The sequence below is a fragment of the Haliotis rubra genome, unplaced genomic scaffold, assembly GCF_003918875.1.
Source record: "Haliotis rubra isolate DU_JTF1 unplaced genomic scaffold, ASM391887v1 Scf473, whole genome shotgun sequence".
NCBI lineage: Eukaryota > Metazoa > Mollusca > Gastropoda > Lepetellida > Haliotidae > Haliotis > Haliotis rubra.
Window position 1 is genome coordinate 298,109 of NW_025767161.1, and position 23,097 is coordinate 321,205.

Consider the following 23,097-nt stretch of genomic DNA (forward strand, 5'->3'; position numbering starts at 1 on the left):
TTAACTCGATTGGGAGAGAGTTCCAATGAGAAGCTGCTGCATATGAAAAGGTTCTTCAGCCAAATGATTTTAGATTATTGCTCGGGACAGCAAGTAACAGATAAACTATCTATAACTTCAGCATTTTGATGCAATCACTTGTACATATAGGTTTAATATATTTTGCATATTTACAATGAAATCTGTTTCGTTGGCTATTTGTGACTGGTTATTGTTTACGGTGACGTTTTGTGCATATTTGCGTACAGTGCCATCTATGCGATCAATGTTTGTGTTAAACGCAAATTATTATCAAGTAATGGTCCTCACATGCAGCTGTATATTTTTACGAATTAAGCTTTAAAAATATGATCGTCGTATTTTATATGCTCATATGTCTTACTGTCATTTTCATTTCTGGCGCGCGTCTTAAAGGAGGCATCTTTTAATATGATACGAATATGAATAGTGTGGATACGATTAACTATTTACATACATGTATATCATATGTTACACCACATACAGTACTTATATAATCAGCATGAAGTGTATTTAATCAAGTACTCCGATTACGGGGAGTGTATGGAATTAAGCATATTAAGACGTGTTTAGGGGGAAGAGATTATCAATTATTTGTTTTCTCATTAAAAAAAGGTCGGCCAAGTTTAACTACACATCCTTGTTACGTTTTGCTGAAAATGAAATACATGTATACAAGAAACGGTTATTCGATGGTGTTGTTGGATTCGGAGTTCGTGGCTGTGGTTCGGGTGTAAAACTTTCAGTATTTCCACCTGTTTTCTACCTTGTACAGTTTCATAAATATTCTGCTTGTTCCATCAAATCCCAATCAAGAATGTATACTTTCGTTTTAAGAATATGTTGTGTACAAAATCTCATTCCATATCTTTTGCTTTGCAAGTATAGAATACTTTCGCATTCAAAGAAAAATTCACATCTTCACCTATGACACTGATTGCAACGTGGACCAGTGTATCGTCAGAGGTTCTGCATTAAACACATTGTTGTTTTAGTGGATTGTTGTTTATAAACTTCAGTGTCAAAACCATGTTAGGCACCATCACTAAATAAACTAACAAAGAATTGACAATTGCACACAGACAAATATGCAGGTGCTCCTATCAGAGCGGCGACATCACAACCTATCAACGACCAAGCCTGTCAATGTCCACGGCCATTGATGTCAAGCCTGATGGTCGCTGATTGGCTGGGATGTCATCACTCACTGAAGCATGACGGGAAGGTACGTCACCCGTGCACACGTCGCCTCATTAACGGCTCATTAGAATCTATGCAAATTAGCATAATGAGATTCCGGTTGATTGAACGAGTTGAGCCAGAGTTATTACCCTGGCAACATGTTTTGACAGCAGGGGGCGTGACGTAATAAGAGTGAAAGGGGTAACATCCTGGCCAGTCGAACCAGATGTCATTGGGTCAGAGGTCATTCTCGGCGAAAGAACACGCGGCCACCTGACGTGCATTTACCAAGTGACCGATGCTTCGAGAGGTTCAAGGTACTCAGATTGTAGAAGAGAAGCAACATGGACACCACGCCAGTCCTCGACTCTTTGCCATCATCCGGGCACTTGCCTCTCACGCTGGAAGAACTGACAGTCAGGGTCATGTGTGCGGAAATTCGGTTTCGTCGCGCATGCGAACAAGTTGCTATGATCAACAGGAAAATACGTTCGTTGGAGGTCCGCTACTTCAAAGCACGTGCAGACCACAGACGGTCTTACCGATACATTCTGCGCATGCGTCTGATGTCAGCGGAGAACATGCGCGACATGTACCACATTTACGCCGCTGCAAAGGCTGACGAGGTGATGGCGTTGCGGAAGCAGCTGGGAACGGAATGGGAAGAGCAGGAGGACGACGTTGCCGACTTCGTTGACAACAACATTACCGACAGTGAGGATGAAGAGATGGAGACCGATAACAATACCCCAGAGGCAACCATAGTTCAGGTGACACAAGTCGAACAGCCATCATGACGTCACGATTGGCAGGTGCGTTCTCTGGCACACACACGGACACACGGAGCCCTCTATCCCTTCCCAGTTCATCCAGCTTCCTGGTTATACAATACTCATGACGTATTTCGATCAAACAGATAGTGAATCCTTGCCTACGGCAGTGCTTGGCGGTGTCTTTGTGGTCAGGAAGTGATCCCTTTCTGTGCGCCGAGGATGACCAGACACTGCCTCAGGCTAGTTACACACAACACGACAACAATGGGCCAGGTTAACTCGGGGCTGTGGGGTGTCCCGAGGATGAGCTAGTGGCTGACAAAGATCAGCTGTTTATAATGTTTCCCTGTGAGAATAGGACGGATTAACACATGAAAAACGAAAGACAACCAAACAGTACCAGGTGTGCCAAGAAGGATTACTGATTAACTTTAAGAACGGTTTCTGAGCTTGTATAAACCGTCCAGGATTCGAAGTGCATTTGGTCAATGGTTCATCTGTCCGCGACATGCCTTGGTTCCTTGGAGAAAAACGACAACACTCCATACTATTGTATACGTACATTCTGGAGTCATTTCGTTCAAACCCGAACGACACAATGCATGGGTTGGTGTAATTGTACATAATACTCTGCCTCAAACCAGGCATCATTTGAGAGTATATGATATTAATTTATTTATGTATTGTTTTTAATTTATTAATTTATTGACTTGGCGGATGTGTACTTATTCTGTATGCAAAGTGTGCTCGCTGTATGAGTTTGTATTGCTGACGTTATCTCAGGGCGATCATACAATATGTCATGTCACATTGACACTGATGTCATCATCGTGGGCAAAAGCATAATAAATATTTTCCTATTTACTTACTGTATAGTTTGTTGTGCCTGTGACAGAGTCTGTGTATATATTCATGAAAGGACATTACAGAACACATTAGCTTTTTCATAGACTAAACATAATGGGTACAATGTGTGAAGCCCATTTCTGGTGTCCCCTGCCGTGATATTGCTGGAATATTGCAATAAGCGGCGTAAAACCATACTCACTCATATGACTAAAGTTTATTTGTCACAACAGACACGACACTATCCGGATTATGTATATTCGTTTGAAAAATTGCTGTTCTTTTTGTGTAATGTGTTTCTGTTTTAAGTTCCATATAATAGTATGGGGAAACAACACAGAGAACCTGTTAACATTGTTGTTTTCAAAACAGCAATGTTGTTCTAATTATCAGTATTGAGTGGGGTTGGGGTAATATAACTTATGTGATGGAAAAATGTACATTTCACATCTTTAACACAATTACCACAAACTAACACTATACCACACCATTATAATACTTGCCATAGGACGCCCTTCGTGATGTGGCTAGACACGAATCTGGTCAATCGCATTCATGCACATTTGAAGAGTTATTCTGTCAACCTACGGTCGATATGACACAACTAATTAACGGCTAATTCAGGTTTATTAAATGATTTTTAAGAAAGCTATGCAGTAAAAACTCAAAATTTAAACTACCTGTATGTTTTACTCATCGTTTAGTCTTCTTAGAACAGTCATCGCCGGCAAGTTTGATTAAACAACCCTTTGTTCATCTGTAAAGTCCAGTTGGTCTGGGGCGGTGGGGTAGCCTAGTGGTTAAAGCGTTGGCTCGTCACGCCGAAGACCCGGGTTCGAATCCCCACATGGGTACAATGTGTGAAGCCCATTTCTGGTGTCCCCCGCCGTGATGTTGCTGGAATATTGCTAAAAGCGGCGTAAAACCAAACTCAGTCAGTCAGTCCAGTTGGTCTGCAAATTCAAGTTTTAATAAAAACATCACTTCCCATAACTGAGATTTCAGTAGTCAGATGTTCAAAACAATAACATATCGCCTAAGTACAATGTCTACACTGAACAGAAGGTACAGAGTACACTCCTTAGACGAGGTGTGTGTAACACGATGTAACATCATGTAACCGGCCTGGACTTCACACCAGATGTTGTTCGCCATGTGTCGCACTATTTTATCGCCTGTTTTATTATACATGAACAACACTAGTACAGTTTTATTACCTGGCAGTGGGACTAATTACTGCGTCTAGACATGTACCTGTAATGTGATACACCTTTATATTTAACAGTTTGTTTCATGGATCCTTGTTTAGATCTCTTTCTCTCACCCAAGAACAGCCCACATGTCCTAATAATAAGACACTGCCGTTATATTACTGGAATATTGCTAAAAGCGGCGTAAAACTAAACTAACTCACTGACATTATTACACTTGCATAAACTGTGGTTGTCAGTGCAGGGCTATATAAAGTGTCGGACAAGAGGAAATATACAGACGGTGACTGAACACGGCTTTTCAGTTGTGTTGGAGTCTGTTAGACCCTGAAAACAAATATATTAAAGAAAGCCCATGCAAGTCTAGATTTACAAGCTTTCGAGATTTATCGCTTCGCGGTTTTTTAGTCTAAACATGAAGAAATTCTCTTGGATCCTTTTCATAATATTTTATGATTATGATTTAGGAACGTTTTTCTGTAAAATATTTGTTTTTTGGAGACTACAGTAGACTGATTCAAGAAGAAGATGATCTGTTTTCAGTCGATCATCTGAAACCACGCTCCTCTCGTACAAAAATCAAGTCGTGAATTCATATAAATTAAAACAGAATTTGGAAAGGTTGATACCTTTCTTAATTCCTTTGTGCATACCAAAATTTGGGGATGTAAATGGTTTCCATATTTTCTGAACGACCTGCAAAATCGGAATGCATTTATGAGAGTTATCTCTCCCTGGCTATAGGTGGCAGTGTAGATTGTACACCGTGGCCGGAGTAAACAACTGCTAGAAAGAGTATTTGTTTCAGAAATCGGCGCCGTGACTGTTACGAAATGATATCAGACCTGATAATATGTGGGTATGTGAACACTGTCAGATTCTAATACCGGTAGCATAGGGTACCCCATTGCTTGTGGCGGTCAATTATGTCTACGTCACTTAGTAAGTGCATCAACGGGTACGTGTTAAAAATTGAGTAAAGTTTCTGTCATTTCTATAAGTGTTGATTTACACGCTAAAATGTAAATCTAACAGGCAAACGGCTACACCCATTCATTTTAAACTTGTCAGAAGTTGATAAATCATCAGCTAAACTGTTAAACAGACTGCAACAATCTATTGACCATCCTATAAACTACTGCCAGTACTGGCACTGTTTCTCATTTGCCGCAACTGTGAAAGTTCGATAATGAACCCTGGTATTTTTCTCCCTCTATCAATACTCTATCTTATTGAATTTATGACACACAGTGAATAATTATTTTGGAAACAATATAACCCCTAACCTTGAAACCATGGAGGCATATTTACATACTAAGTTTTATGATACAATGTTCAGTGGTCCTACCCTAGTTCCATATACCAAGTGGCATAATTTTGATGTGCCATCCTGTGATTATGGTAGACTTTATGGTAATGTAGGATTACTACATCTACTGGAGTGTACCTAAGTCACTACCTTTGTCTTGTCTGTTTGAAGTTAGGGTAGTCACATTAAGAATTACAATCGTGTAAAATTAGTTAATTTTTAATTGTGTAGGTCTTGGCAGACATTTTGTGATAATGTTGACATAACTGCCCAAAGCGCTCTTATGTCAACAAACCGTTCCCAAGCACTGTCATGATGACGTGGTTGTCAAAAGCTCTTTCATGATGATTAAAGCTGTATCGTAGTGACGTTAGCGACCGTTCATAATTTATGGCTTGGGGGTAGGGGTGGGGTGTGTGTGTGATGATGATGATTTTTATGGAGAAGCATACATGTACAATGTGAATAACCCCCCTGTTATGTACAAAGTAACTGACCCCCCACCCCACCACCACCACCACCATGTCATGTGCGAAATCAATGGAACACACACACACACACACACACACACACACACACACACACACACACACACACACACACACACACAAGCTTTCTAAAGCTCTATCAAGGTGACATACCTTTTGCAAACACTATCATCACGCCATATATGTCCAAAGCTCTGTCATGATGACATATATGTCCAAAGCTCTGTCATGATGGCATACCTGTTCAAAGCTCTAAAGTGGTGGCGTACCAGTCCAAAGCTCTATCATGATGAGATACCTGTTCAAAGCTCTATCATGATGAGATGCCTGTTCAAAGTTCTATCATGATGACATAACTGCCCAAAGCTCTATCGTGATGACATACCTGTTCAAAGCTCTATCATGATGACATACCTGTTCAAAGCTCCACCATGATGAGATGCCTGTTCAAAGTTCTATCATGATGAGATACCTGTTCGAAGCTCTGCATGATGACATAACTGTTCAAAGCTCTATCATGATGACATATATGTCCAAAGCTCTGTCATGATGGCATACCTGTTCAAAGCTCTAAAGTGGTGGCGTACCAGTCCAAAGCTCTATTATGATGACATACCTGTTCAAAGCTCTATCATGATGAGATGCCTGTTCAAAGTTCTATCATGATGACATAACTGCCCAAAGCTCTATCATGATGACATACCTGTTCAAAGCTCTATCATGATGACATACCTGTTCAAAGCTCCACCATGATGAGATGCCTGTTCAAAGCTCTATCATGATGAGATGCCTGTTCAAAGTTCTATCATGATGACATAACTGCCCAAAGCTCTATCGTGATGACATACCTGTTCAAAGCTCTATCATGATGACATACCAGTTCAAAGCTCTATCATGATGACATAACTGCCCAAAGCTCTATCGTGATGACATACCCGTTCAAAGCTCTATCATGATGACATACCTGTTCAAAGCTCTATCATGATGACACACCTGTTCAAAGTTCTATCATGATGACATAACTGCCCAAAGCTCTATCGTGATGACATACCTGTTAGAAGCTCTATCATGATGACATACCTGTTCAAAGCTCTATCATGATGAGATACCTGTCCAAAGCTCTATCATGATGACATACCTGTCCAAAGCTCTATCATGATGAGATACCTTTCCAAAGCTCTATCATGATGACATACCTGTCCAAAGCTCTATCATGATGAGATACCTGTCCAAAGCTCTATCATGATGACATACCTGTCCAAAGCTCTATCATGATGAGATACCTGTCCAAAGCTCTATCATGATGAGATACCTGTTCAAAGCTCTATCATGATTAGATACCTGTTTAAAGCTCTATCATGATGACATAACTGCCCAAAGCTCTATCATGATAACATACCTGTTCAAAGCTCTATCATGATGACATACCTGTTCAAAGCTCCACCATGATGAGATGCCTGTTCAAAGCTCTATCATGATGAGATGCCTGTTCAAAGTTCTATCATGATGACATAACTGCCCAAAGCTCTATCGTGATGACATACCTGTTCAAAGCTCTATCATGATGACATACCTGTTCAAAGCTCTATCATGATGACATAACTGCCCAAAGCTCTATCGTGATGACATACCCGTTCAAAGCTCTATCATGATGACATACCTGTTCAAAGCTCTATCATGATGACACACCTGTTCAAAGTTCTATCATGATGACATAACTGCCCAAAGCTCTATCGTGATGACATACCTGTTAGAAGCTCTATCATGATGACATACCTGTTCAAAGCTCTATCATGATGAGATACCTGTCCAAAGCTCTATCATGATGACATACCTGTCCAAAGCTCTATCATGATGAGATACCTTTCCAAAGCTCTATCATGATGACATACCTGTCCAAAGCTCTATCATGATGAGATACCTGTCCAAAGCTCTATCATGATGACATACCTGTCCAAAGCTCTATCATGATGAGATACCTGTCCAAAGCTCTATCATGATGACATACCTGTCCAAAGCTCTATCATGATTAGATACCTGTTTAAAGCTCTATCATGATGAGATACCTGTTCAAAGCTCTATCATGATGACATACCTGTTCAAAGCTCTATCATGATGAGATACCTGTTCAAAGCTCCACCATGATTAGATGCCTGTTTAAAGCTCTATCATGATGACATACCTGTTCAAAGCTCTATCATGATGACATACCTGTTCAAAGCTCTATCATGATGACATACCTGTTCAAAGCTCTATCATGATGACATACCTGTTCAAAGCTCTATCATGATGACATACCTGTTCAAAGCTCTATCATGATGACATACCTGTTCAAAGCTCTATCATGATGACATACCTGTTCAAAGCTCTATCATGATGAGATGCCTGTCCAAAGCTCTATCATGATGACATACCTGTTCAAAGCTCTATCATGATGACACACCTGTTCAAAGCTCTATCATGATGACATACCTGTCCAAAGCTCCACCATGATGACTGTCATAGTATCTTATTGAAACAAGGATTACTCCATTCTCAATTAATGCTCCCTTATCGGGCATGCTCAGAGCCGATGTAACTGGCTAGCAGAAGCCGCGCGAAACCGCGCCAGATGAACTTGTGTGACATGTTGTTGAGTTACCGAATCAGTAATAAATCCCCACTATGAAGATCACGAGTTCCCTTATTCTATGACAATGACATACCTGTCCACAGCTCTACCAAGGTAACATAGCTGTCCAAATTACTATCAAGGTGATGTCACTGTCCAAAGCATCATGAATCATGTCATACTCATTTATGCAGTAGTTGAGTTTGATCTTTTCTGGTAACCATGATTTTAGAGGAACACAGTGTAAAGATGCACAGATATTCATTACAATGGTACGCTGCATTAAAACATTTTGAATGATTTCACTTTCCAGGACTCTCCTCATGAATGCAGGGGCAGTGCTAAACTTCAAGTTGTAAGTACACACAGAGGGATAGACGAAACAATTGACATAATCAGTTAGAAATATTATTTTTGTTGTATGTACATAGTGTTATTTCACTCAGAATTGTTCATTCTTTGTGGTTTTACCACCTTGGAAGGTAGTTGTTTTAAAGATTGTGGGATGAAATCATAATTCTTTCACATGCTGAAGTTAGGGGATGTTGGCGTTGAAAAGATTTAAGCTTTTCTTGTGACTGAATGAGCTATTGTGAAGTTTGGCAATTCAAGTGAATAAACATTAGCTTTTATTTATTCCATAAACATGTCATATTAACAGCACCACTATTATATTGAAAACAATATTAAATACATACCGGCTTATGGCAGTTTATAAATATTATATCATATAGAAAACCAATCTCTTTGGACATGGGTAAATAGTAATACAAGTTAACTAAATAATCATGGTAAATATTTAATCTTCACATACAGAAAAATTGTTTGTACATTTTTCTGTTGACAACTTAATGAATTATTTTTCAGGAAAAAGACCCAAGAAGAGGGAGCATTTGGTGCTGAACGTGATCCAACAGTTGGTAAGGGCTTAGGATTATAAGGAAATACACTAGCCCTCCTTATATGTTTTTTCTGTTTTCATTTTGCTCAGGCATGCTGTGCAGCAATTGATTAGCAGTTTGGCACATTCAGCGTGTGTATGTGTGGGTTATGTTAATGGTCTTACCAGTTTTAATTAAAAAATAAGAAAACAAACTTAACTTTGTGTTTGTTGTAAGTTTCAGAATAAGATTGATGAGCTCCCCACACAGTTGGTATGATTGCACGTTATCTTCACTTATCTCCCCTTGATTGCATTTTGTGAGTTTGTGTTGGCCATTTCAAACAGTTATGTTCACGTTTCATGTTGAGCTTGAGTTAACAAATGAGGTCAATTATCTCAGAGAATCTGCAAATGACCATTGCAATGTCTTCACATTGATGCGATGTAGCTTGTTGTCTGTTTATGGGTTAATCATGTTCCTTATGGTGGCATGTCTTTAAGGGGGCGGTGGGGTAGCCTAGTGGTTAAAGCGTTGGCTCGTCACGCCGAAGACCCAGGTTCGATTCCCCACATGGGCACAATGTGTGAAGCCCATTTCTGGTGTCCCTCGCCGTGATATTGCTGGAATATTGCTAAAAGCGGCTTAAAACTAAACTCAGTCAGTCCATCAGTCATGTCTTTAAGCTAGAAGTATCAAAACAAACTGTGGCTGGAGCAGGTTACACGATACCTGGGTTGGGTAAATATCTTTCATTACCCAGGTCCTGAATAAACTACACAAACTCATTTTGTTATGTGACTGAGTTTCTGATAGTCTGATACAGATGTGAATTCATCAACTGAAATACTGAACCAGACTTGCAGTATATTTTTGTTCTTCAGTCATAACAAGGAGCATGATAAAATCTCTCATTTTATATAAGGCTTTGTGTTACATTGTAATGATTGGTATATAAGTCTCTCTCAACCAGTCAAAGCGTATCATAGTTTGACGGACCATGCTTAAAATGACATGGCAAAAAATTAGACTTTCAAGTCAAAGAAGTGATCATCATTTGAACAATTTTCATCCATGAATGAACACCACAGTAACCAATTTAGTCAATAATTATTTTGTGATAACTTTTGTAGTGTAAAATGTAACATGAATCCTAGGAATTTCCGATTTATGAGAAAGTATTTGATCACGATGGCATAAGAAAGTCATCTTGGAGTAGTTTCATCTCAGTAATTCAAATGCCACCATCACAGTTTTCTCAGTGTTTAGATCAAAATATGACCAAACTCCACTTTTTCTAGCTCCAATCGCCATGACTGTCCCATAAGTAAGGATATAAACTTTTAAACACAGCTAGGTAACAGGTACCTGGATTGGTTTGGCTAATGCTACCTGGCCCCAAGTTTTTACCCAACCCTATAACAAACCCAGATTCTATTCCCAAGAAGCTTAGATCCAGAAAGTACTGCAGTCCAAGTAATATTGATTTAGGCCAAGGGTTAACTTACCTGGGAAATGTGTCGTTATGGTTACCTAAGTTTTCCTTCTCTTATGGTTACCTATAGTCTGTTTGTCTCAAAAGCGGACCGATGAATTGCAATGTAACTCGAAAACTAATAAACATATAATACTCAATGAAACGCTGATCATAATCAAAACATCAGACCAACTCTGTGGTTTGTTTGCAGAATTTATGTCCTAAAATTAAAAAAGTTGTTTAACAAACTATCATTAAAATTTTGACACAGTTCACTATTTGTTAAGAGGGAGGAGTGCAGAGAAAGGGACAGCCAGGTGTTAGAGAAGCACATGCACAAGTGCCCACCAAGTTATTGATTCATTAACCTTTGCTGTGCCGTCTCCATCCTTTCTGGCACACCTGGCTGTCCCAATCTCTGCACTCCTCCCTCGTAACAAATAGTGAACTGTGTCACAACTTTAATGATAGTTTGTTAAACAACTTTTTTATTTTTAGGATATAAATTCTACAAAAACCTCACAGAGTTGGTCTGTCGTTTTAATTATGATCAGCGTTTCATTGAGTATGTTATGTTTATTAGTTTTCGAGTTAGATTGCAATTCATCGGTCCGCTTTTGAGCCAAACAGACTATAACTATGAAGCTCATTAGAGCTGCCTGTCATGTCCACTATGTCCAGAGGTTGCACCAAGACAAGTATTGGGAATGTCAACATTTTCTTCCTTGGCTGTTGTTGAGTGAAAACTGTAGTGAGTGAAACATGAAACCCACAACTTTATAAATGACAACTTCTTATTTATTGCATAGAGCGACATTTCGACATAGATTCTTGCATTGTTATCAAGCTAAAAGAGTGCCTGTAATACAATTTGTAGTGTGTGAGTTGGGTTTACTCGACTTAATGTGGGAGGAATTTTCAAAGGGATGTACGTAGTCGATGTTTATGTACTGCTTTGGTGAAACATACGTATGTCGTGCTGACAAGCCAAGAAACCAAATCTGGGTGATTCCTGGATTCAGACTCACCACCATAGGTTTCTGAAATGCCCACGTTTCATACATAAATTGTTGACCTCACTGATGCAAGTTCATTGAACATGGTTATCACTAGGGCTGTGTATTTGCAAATAAATTGTATTGCAATATATTGCGATTTAAGGTAGCCGTATTGCAATACAGATTGCGATATATTGGGAACAGTGAGTGACACTTTTTGTGTATGTCAGTCCTATTTTCTACATTATAAGTCCCTATACATATATGTTATGGTTCTGATAACAGAAATCTGAAAATAATGATGTATAGTCATGGATTCTATTTTCTTTTTTATACAACTTATAGTATTACAGTATGTCGTCGTCTTGTGAATGAAAGTATGTGTAGATTTTAAGTTAAACCATAAAGATAATCACAAACACTTCATATATGTTCAGACTGCCTCCGTGGTGTAGTGGTAAGAGCGTCCGCCCGGAAAGCGGAAGGTCACAGGTTCGATCCCCGACCGCATCATACCAAAAGACGTTAAAATATGGTACTTGTTGGTCCCTGTCTGGCGCTCGGCATTAATGGGTACAACAAGGACTGGTCGGCTCGGAGTCAGTATAATGTGTCTGAGTGGGGTATTCATGCTTCACTGCGGCATGGTATCTCAGTGGGCTAGCACTATAAAACCAGCTTAAGTCTGGGCTAGTACAAGCAGCCGCACATACACATACACACGCATGCACGTCGTCATATGAGCGAAATATTCTCAAGCACGACGTTAAACCCAATTTCACCTCACCTCACCTCACCTCATATATGTTCTTTACTCAATATACTGATTCTCAGAAAAAATATTGCAATACGTATCATTTGAAAAACGTAACCCGGTAACACTGTTCAGTCCTAGTTATCACTACTCACTAAAAACACCGAACATGAAAAACATTCCTTTTGGTTATGTTAGCCATGTAAAAAGTCCCACCTATATATTTATGGGAAATAGTTTGCAAAGTTTAACAAAACTCATTGGCACATTGTGGTATCAGCATAGAATATAACAACAACAAAGCAGATGACAGCGACCAAATTGTGAACCTGCAAAGATTCCTGACTAGAATGGGTCCCTAACAACCTATGTAGATCATATAAGGCAACCCAGTGGTTTGGGTGGTCAGGTTTGGTAAATATCTGTCTTAAAAAATCTGTAAAGAAAAATGTAAACAATGTCTGGCTGGCATTGCCGATAATTGTCTCATGTTTCTCCTCTGTTTGTTTCCATGGCAACATTTCCTGGTTTCAGGGGACAAGGTTCGGAGCTTCCTGCTCAGTCTCCGGCATCTCAGGATCTTCATTGCTTTGTGGAACATCTTCATCATGTTCCTCATGATAGTGTAAGTTCCATGGAATGGTTATATCTGATGTGTCCCTTCATAAGAATGTCCAAGTAGAGTCTGTTTTTATTTCTTTTGGCCAGACCAAATTTATTTCTTGTTTTACAGATCCGGCGGTTTCATTTTTTCAAGAAATAGAAAGAAAAAAGTAGTTTTCCCAGCTCAAAAAATGAAATCCTAATGTTAATGTGATATAAGTGAAATGCTCTTGAAATCAGTGTGAAACCTAAACTCACTCAACTTATTTTTAGTTGATATAAACAAACCAAAAGAGTTAAGATGGAAACTCATGTGGGTTTTTGCTTTGACTAGTGATTTTTTTAAAAAAATGTCCCCTCCTGCCTTTAGGTTTTCTGAGGACAAACAAAACAAGAAATGAAATGGTCTGGTCTTAGGATGTTTTGAAAAACACAATATGGTAACAGCAGACCCTGCCATAAACCTTTATGTCTGTTCTATTTTGAATCTTGGCATCATGTTTAGTATATTTTAGTATTAGCATGTGAACTTTATTAGGTGAGCTCACTGACCATACCAGTCCAGACTTGATAACTGATAGATCACTGGCATATAGCTGAAATACTTCTGAGTAGGGCGTTAAACAACAATCAAACAATCTTTCATTCAGCTGCCTTCTGTAGATATTCCTTTAAAACTGTTTCAAAGATGGTTGGTTTGAGGTGTTGAAAGGTTCGGCTAGTTGACAAAAGGGCTAATTGTTTCGCCAGTAAACTGTCTATCATTATCTTGATGTATTGCAGCCTTCCAGTGACTGATTTGCAGAATGATTTCTTTCAGATTCTTTGGCCACTGAGCAGACGTGTACATTACAAGAGCCTGTTGAAAGGGAGTTACCTCCCTTGGACTAGCAGTCCAGACAACTGCGGTCTTCTCACATTAAATATGGTGCATATGGGTACAGGGTTGTGACTTGAAGAGTTAAACTGACATATCTCGTAATAATCCTTTCCGAGTCTCAAAGACTGTTAATTACAGGTTAAATATTGATAGTGGTATAGTGAAGAACTTTGGCAGTTGTGGGCTCTATGGCAACAGGAACCATCCTTATGTAGAATCTTGAAGAGTCAACAGAAATTAAATGGAATCAAGGAAGCACCACAAAAGCACTGAGTGGGGTTGGGGTATTGTATGTACAATTGGGGAAATAATTCTTGAAAAAAGTGGCACTGATGGTCTGTGGTGTTTTGTGAAGGATTTAATACCTTTGCTGTTAAAAATGGCGTAAAACCAAACTCACTCACTTATACCTTTGCACATAGAGAGGGTGCTATGTTTGTGGGTGATTGTCAAGGTTGTGTCAGGCTGCTCATGGAGGAACTTGTCCAGGCACCCACTCCACTACTGCTTGGACGATTCCAGATTGTTTTATATTAATATTTCTCAGTGTGTGACCACTGTTGCCACGGTGATGAGAAACTGTTATGTGGGGAATATGGTACACACGGAAGTGTTACGTCATGCAGGCATGTGTAAATATGTATGATACACTTTGTATGTGACACTGTCATGCATTTCATTGTACATATCATTAAAACAATAACATTTGTCAATCTGGTTTTGTTTTTGGTCTTTGTGTAGGATCTGGTTTCTTTTCTTTGTACACTGATGCCATCTACAGACATTCTAGACTTTGTGCAATGTGTTTTTGAACTTGGATGACAGTGACAACCCTTCCTGAATGAAAGGGGGGAAAAAACAGCCATGGGTATCGAAGAATGAATGCTTCCATTGTCTTCAAAGTCTTAGATTGTGACTTATTTTGTTAACACAATTTCTTAGATATGAATACAGTCCCCTGTGCCTGCATATAGTGGCATTTGGGTGGGCTGGGTTTCATTATTCATTTTGCAACGATTCTTTAAACCATTCAATATTTCCAGATTTAAATTTTCGGTAAGCTGGCTACACCATAACTCTCTGTGCTGAAGGTCTGTGTTTAATTATACTCATGAAGCTCATTTCGTGTTTCTCTACTTTGATATTTCAGGAATATCGTAAAGTAAATATGCCCACTATGTGTTTATAGGGTTCTATGAGTAACCTAAGAAATGTTATTCCATGCCATGAACCCAAACCTTTGTGCCTGTTCTGTCCGGTTTCCATTCAGACAATATTTTTCTCAGAAACAATTAAGGATACAAGGATGTAGATTATTTGGGGATAAATAAATTAATGGGATGAAATATCCAGCAGAAAGAATTTGATCTTTTGGATATTTTGCACAGACGCCCAATACAGGTATTCTCATAACCCTCTGGGGGCGGTGGGGTAGTCTAGTGGTTAATGCGTTGGCTCGTCACGCCGAAGACCCGGGTTCGAATCCCCACATGGGTACAATGAGTGAAGCCCATTTCTGGTGTCCCCCGCTGTGATATTGCTGGAATATTGCTAAAAGCGGTGTAAAACCAAACTCAGTCAGTCAGTCATAACCCTCTGTTAATATCGGTATGGCATATACATCCCTTGTAAAGGGATCAACATCCTGAGTTTGAAAACAATCATTGAGCATGTATATTTTATAGTTCTTATCCTTGTTGTATCTTTTAACGTACAATAACAGAAATGTACATGGTAGTCACCTCTGAGGAATTTAGAGTTTCATGCTCGCATCATCTTTTGAACCCCTATAGTTTATCCAGTATCTGCACCTCTGTGAGTAGATATGCACTATAAATAACTGAATTTTGTCCTACCATATGTCATGTTTAACAACATCATCAGCGTGTGCAATAGTTTTGTGTATATTGAACATCAGATGGTTGGAATGTCTCTTCATCATAATTCACCTGAACCCATGTTTACATAGAATCATTTAGTTTAATTTTCTTGCATAGTAGTTTTCAATATAGTTTTCGAGAAAAGACGTATGAAACAAACTTCAATATATTTTCACTGAAATAGTTATTGCTGACATTACAAATTCAATTTTATGATGTAAATAATTATTGATATTACAATTTCATTTTTTAGCTATCAGTAAATCAATTTATTTATTGATTTAAAATATGTTTTGAGATTTTGTTTTAGAAATTCAAGTTCATGTTTGTATATCTTATAATCGAATTTGTGATACAACCTATTCATTTGGTGATATATATAAATATATCTGTTCAGTATCATCGGTTCAATTTTTCTCAAAACTTTGCGGTGTAAGAGTAAAGGGAGCTATGGATCTCATCAAAATTCCATAATCAACATAATATATTCTCTTTCTATACGCACGTGTGAATCATTAACAAGTTAAACACCAACACATTAATATATCCATACTGATAAGTACATTAAACAGGAGAGACCCTGTCGTTGAGAAGATTATTTACTGTTGTACGATTTGAAGGGCTATTTCATCACTTTTATGAGCAGAAAGATGAATTATTAATCTAATAAATTATCACTAATTCGATTCATATACTTCTGTGTTATTGATAGCTAAAATCGAATTTATAAAATCAATAAATTGCTCCGGTATAAATGTAACAAAAAATGCCACATACTCCTTGCATTGTATATTTTATTTCTCATGAGCGTCCTATTGAATAGATCTGTTGCGGAGTTTTCAGCATAATGCATATCTGCATTATCATGGGACCAAGCATGCACTTAATGCAGTCGGTCTAAACGTCATTGAATACCTGATCAGCCCTGTCTACTGACAGCAACAACAACCATTCGTTCCCCATGTGTACATATTTCCATGAGTAGATATTTTGGCAAATTAAAAGTAGTCACCGAGCACTCGTTCAAATCGCTGCTTTATTCCTCAGTAAAGCTTACATTATCATGCTGCATTTGGCGAACTGAGATTTCTAGTTTTAGCTTGTGGTTGAACTGATAGTTCAAGTTTTACCTGGTAGTTTACATGTATTACATTGTGCTGAAAAGCCAATTAATTCTACAGTGAAATTTTCTTGGTCAGGTGTTAATTCGGATCTGCAAACCTTTTGGTATGGCTTGATGGCTTCCTTTAACTTAAGGCAACGGTGAAGTGACTTCGATCTGTGGGACACACACCAAACAATAGCAGGTAAAAACATAGATGTAGTAGCCCTTTCAATTTGTTTTGGGGCGGTGGGGTAGCCTAGTGGTTAAAGCGTTCGTTCGCTGAAGACCCGGGTTCGATTCCCCACATGGGTAAAATGTGTGAAGCCCATTTCAGGTGTCCCCCACCGTGATATTGCGGAATATTGCTAAAAGCGGTGTAAAACTAAACTCACTCACTCACTCGCTCATTTTGTTTTGGGTTCGCAATTAGGTATTAGTCAAGGGGCACCGATGTCTATCCCATTTTGTTGTGCAGAATTACGTCCCCTGTGTGCGACAGAAATCTTTGTTTGCCTGTTCGAATCCCGGTTTAAACATATTTTATTGTCCAAAAGATAAGGTTCTGTTTCCAGGTCTGTCCCAACCGTACGCGTGCTCTTGGGTTTAAGTCAAAGTTAAAAGACCCGGGTTAGAATTGGTCTTCAGTAAGCCATGCTTGTCGTTAGACCAACAGGATCGGATAGTCGGGCTCGCTGATGTGGTTGACACAATGCAGACTTGCCTCACCTGGGGCGGGGCGGTAGGGTAGTCATGAGGTTAAAGCGTTTGCTAGTCACACTGATGACCCGGGTTCGACTCCGAGTACAATGTGTGGAGCCCATTTCTCGTGTCCCCACCGTGATTGTGCTGGAATATTGCTAAAAGGGGCGTAAAACCATACTCACTCACTCACTCACTCACCTCGGGCCTTCCTCTTACACCACACTGAAAACCATGATGTCACTGGAATACTGTTCAAAACGGCGTGTTCAAACTCAACGCACTCACTCATCAATCCAGACCAGAAACCATCAGGACTCATCTTGGGTGATAAGTGTCAAGCTGAAACGTAGGTGTTTGGAGAATGTGTTTTCACGGTCATCGTTTGTCGTTGCAGCCAAAACTGCAAGTACTACTGCTGGGATTTGGAAATCAAACCTAAGAGCCCCTGGAAAAACCAAAATATATTTTCACAAAAGCGATAAGTGTATGTCCGGTGCACAGTTTCCATGAACCAGTCGAAAGCGTGGTGTGAAAAAAATACGCTTTATTCAGCTCTAATTTGTTCCATATCGTACACCACCTAATATTTTCAGTACATTCAAGATGGCCGCGGATGAGGTTTGTACATACGCGTGCGTGATCAGTCATAATGAATCAACGACCTTGACCTCGGAGGTATCTCTACAAGGCAGTATCATTCTCTTTAGTGAAAAAATATTCATGTATCTTATACCATTTTGCAAAATCACATCTTTATATAAAGGGGATTTCGGTGCTGCCTTGTATGTGAGGTTGTGGAATAATGAGGCAGTCAAAGCCTAAGGTACAGTTGATGAACTGCAATGACGATATATGTTTATTGACGACAGTTCGGGGCCAGGATGTTGACACACTTACAGTTCACTTGACAACTGAATGGCTGAATGGCTCCTTCCGGAGAATGATTCAGATCACAACTTGAAGCGAAGGTTGTTAATGTATGAGTTTGCCTCCTCATCTTGCTGGACAGCAACCCAGGATGCCCTGGTATTTGATCAGATGATTACGCGTAATTAACCTTGATTTGAGCGTACTAATTCATGATTTACTGCCTCATATGACTGATAATTATCTGTGGTAAGGATAGCATCTCTCTCAGTGTACATGTGTTGATATCTGCTGTTGACGTCCTTGTGTTATGTCGGACGTTAGTAGAGAATTTATAATTGCATGTGTACAGGTCTCATCAGGAGTTGTATATTTTAGTCATGCCGTCACTTGTGAACTAGACATATGTTTGATTTTGTATACTGGTCATCTCATCACTGTACTGGTCATATCATCACTGTTGTGTACTGGTCATATCATCACTGTACTGGTCATATTATCACTGTACTGGTCATATCATCACTGTTGTGTACTGGTCATATCATCACTGTACTGGTCATATCATCACTGTACAGGTCATATCATCACTGTACTGGTCATATCATTAATGTTGTGTACTGGTCATATCATCACTGTTGTGTACTGGTCATATCATCACTGTTGTGTACTGGTCATATCATAAATGTACTGGTCATATCTGTACCGGTCATATCACTGTTGTGTACTGGTCATATCATCACTGTTATGTACTGGTCATATCATCACTGTACTGGTCATATCATCACTGTAGTGGTGCTGGTCATATTATCACTGTACTGGTCATATCATCACTGTTGTGTACTGGTCATATCATCACTGTACTGGTCATATCATCACTGTACTGGTCAAATCATCACTGTACTGGTCATATTATCACTGTACTGGTCATATCATCACTGTACTGGTCATATCATCACTGTAATGGTTGTACTGGTCATATCACTGGTCATATCATCACTGTGGTCATATCATCACTGTACTGGTCATATCATTAATGTACTGGTCATATCATTAATGTTGTGTACTGGTCATATCATCACTGTTGTGTACTGGTCATATCATCACTGTTGTGTACTGGTCATATCATAAATGTACTGGTCATATCATCACTGTTGTGTACTGGTCATATCATCACTGTTATGTACTGGTCATATCATCATTGTACTGGTCATATCATCACTGTACAGGTCATATCATCACTGTCCTGGTCATATCATCACTGTACTGGTCATATCATCACTGTACAGGTCATATCATCACTGTACTGGTCATATCATCACTGTTATGTACTGGTCATATCATCACTGTACTGGTCATATCATCACTGTACAGGTCATATCATCACTGTCCTGGTCATATCATCACTGTACTGGTCATATCATCACTGTACTGGTCATATCATCACTGTACTGGTCATATCATCACTGTTATGTACTGGTCATATCATCACTGTTGTGTATTGATCACCTCATCACTGTTGTGTACTGGTCATATCACTGTACTGGTCATATCATCACTGTTGTGTACTGGTCATATCACTGTACTGGTCATATCATCACTGTTGTGTACTGGTCATATCATCACTGTTGTGTACTGGTCATATCATCACTGTACTGGTCATATCATCACTGTTGTGTACTGGTCATATCATCACTGTACTTGTCATATCATCACTGTACTGGTCATATCATCACTGTACAGGTCGTATCATCACTGTACTGGTCATATCATCACTGTACTGGTCATATCATCACTGTTGTGTACTGGTCATATCATCACTGTACTTGTCATATCATCACTGTACTGGTCATATCATCACTGTACTTGTCATATCATCACTGTACTGGTCATATCATCACTGTACTGGTCATATCATCACTGTACAGATCATATCATCACTGTACTGGTCATATCATCACTGTACTGGTCATATCATCACTGTACAGGTCATATCATCACTGGTCACATCATCACTGTACTTGTCATATCATCACTGTACTGGTCATATCATCACTGTGCTGGTCATATCATCACTGTACTTGTCATATCATCACTGTACTGGTCATATCACTGTACTGGTCATATCATCACTGTACTGGTCATATCATCACTGTAGTGGTCATATCATCATTGTACTGATCATATCACTGTACTGGTCATATCATCATTGTACTGGTCATATCATCACTGTACTGGTCATATCATCACTGTACTGGTCATATCATCACTGTACCGGTAATATCATCACTGTACTGGTCATATCATCACTGTACTGGTCATATCACTGTACTGGTCATATCATCACTGTACTGGCCATACCATCACTGTTGTTTATTGTTCATATCATCACTGTACTTGTCATATCATCACTGTACCGGTCATATCATCACTGTTCCACATTAGTCGTGACGAAAAGACACCACTAAAAACCCAATTATCTTCCCACAAACCTTGACTTCTCCAAATACCAATGAACGTGGAGTTCAGTTAATGGTTGGTAAGGTATGATAATGTATATTTTGTTAAATAAAATGGTTTTGTTGTCTGATTACAAACCGTATCAAGGACTGAAATTACAAAGCATCCATATCACAAAAAGAGGTTTTTTTTAGCGTAACGGAATGGTCTACGTAAGAACCAGAAATCGTCCTTTTCCAAATACCAGGTCCCGATATACCCCTTGCTTCCAATTAACCCATCACTCCTCAACACACGCTTGTCATTAAACCCTCTAGATGTTCCTCTTCCACCCCTCAACACACGCTTGTCATTAAACCCTCTAGATGTTCCTCTTCAATGGTGTCTGATTTTAGCGTCCTACCGTACAGTACACATTACCCTCTCTTTTTTCACAATTCCCTCCTCTCCTTACCCCACCTCGCGTTGTCGCCTTGCCGCCCACTCCTTCTGGCCCTCCCTCATCCTCCATTAGATCGCCCGCTCCTTTCCTCCTCCTGCAAGTTCATCTCGCGAGTCATCTTTAATTCGTTGACCAACTAATGTTTTATGCATCTTCTTCACAAGCCAATAATCAGGTGCGTCTTCGCCCATCAAACAGGGGGTTATACTGTTAATTATTCACGAATCCGCAAATAATTATTATGAATAAGACATATATCGCCAATGTTTACGTTAGAAACAAAGCTGATTGCCATGTCAGTCTCGGATGCTGGTGAATCATCATCAGCCAAAGGTCCGTTGATCATCCATTAAACATGTAAAGGTTCTTCCATTAAATGCCAACTTCGGAAACAAAGAAACCGGTCTGTCAGCTTTGTAGAACACACTGTTGGCTGTCTTGATACATTATTGAAATATCAACATCTGGCGTAAACTGCAACATGACTTGGGAGCTCGGATTCAAAAGGGTTAACTGAAGCGTTGCGGTAACATAAAACATCCCGTTCTCATGAAGTATTCATGTAATGAAACTTTAAAGTTCCATTTGGGAAATCTGCAATTTAGGTGGGCTGAACAACTATATATCTTTGCTAGAGAAATGCTTACGAGGCGCACGTGCTCCGCTCTATCATGTTAATGTTCACGGTAGACTGACCAAGTCTGCTGACTAATATACGGTTTCATGGCAGGTGTAATTTTTTTTACCGTTTGAAACAAAGATGTGGAAACGTTGGAAACAACCAGGTGTATCAACAAATATACATACACAAGTTAAGCACTTGTAACAAGTTAAGAACGGTAATTTTTACAAAGTTGTATTTATCGCTGACATCACTGGTGTGTGGTGGCTCATTCGGGCCATCGCTTCATCGCCCTGAAAAATCCAGGCGATATTGCGACAAAGTGATAGCACGACACGATATTGCGATATGGCGACACGATATAGCGATATTGCGATACAGCCCAAAAACGACTGACTGACTGACTGAGTTTAGTTTTAGGTCGCTTTTAGCAATATTCCAGCAATATCACGGCGGGGGACACCAGACCCCCAAAAACGAAATAGAGATAACACGACACGATATGGCGATAGAGCCACCATGCTGGTGTGTGCACACAGTACGTTGGTAAGGCTGCATGTCTTTCTGGAAGATCATGTCTTGACTACAAGAAACCACGACAATGACAGTTTCCTCCTACTGTTTAATAATGGATATGACCCAATGCACAAATCATGTTTTGGCTCAAAATCATACCTGTTTCAAGTATTGAGCTAGAGAGAAGATCAGGCAAAATGGCGGGTATGTGTTGAGACAAAAACGTTCATTTGTAACCTGAGAACGTTGTACAATCAATATCTAGTGTACCCTATACGTGATGGGATAACTGCCAGTACCCGACGTCTCATAACGCCGTCAGTTTTGTTGCAGAGGAAACTGTCGCCATTGTTGGTGCACAGCTGCTTGAACGGGAGGTACTCGTATCCGTCGCCGGGTGAAGTCCCAGATGTGCTTCAGAATGTTCAGGTCTGAGTTACAGCATTATTCTGTCACTGAACGGTGTGGCCTCGCG

General features: G+C 39.5%; 1 protein-coding gene across 1 annotated transcript; it reads left to right on the plus strand.

The window, feature by feature from the left end:
• Positions 1-4,778: 4,778 nt before the first annotated feature.
• LOC124290762 (small integral membrane protein 7-like) lies at positions 4,779-14,744 on the plus strand. The gene is made up of 5 exons (XM_046727583.1): positions 4,779-4,889; positions 8,752-8,793; positions 9,306-9,358; positions 13,083-13,173; positions 13,972-14,744. Exons 1-5 carry the CDS (start codon positions 4,864-4,866, stop codon positions 13,985-13,987), a joined length of 228 nt encoding a protein of 75 aa, XP_046583539.1. The 5' UTR covers positions 4,779-4,863; the 3' UTR covers positions 13,988-14,744.
• Positions 14,745-23,097: the final 8,353 nt, after the last annotated feature.

Coding starts and splice junctions, on each gene's coding strand:
- LOC124290762 (XM_046727583.1), top strand. CDS start 4,864: ATGATATCAGACCTGATAATATGTGG. Junction 4,890..8,751: donor TCAGACCTGATAATATGTGG/GTATGTGAACAC, acceptor TTCACTTTCCAG/GACTCTCCTCATGAATGCAG. Junction 9,359..13,082: donor TGAACGTGATCCAACAGTTG/GTAAGGGCTTAG, acceptor TCCTGGTTTCAG/GGGACAAGGTTCGGAGCTTC.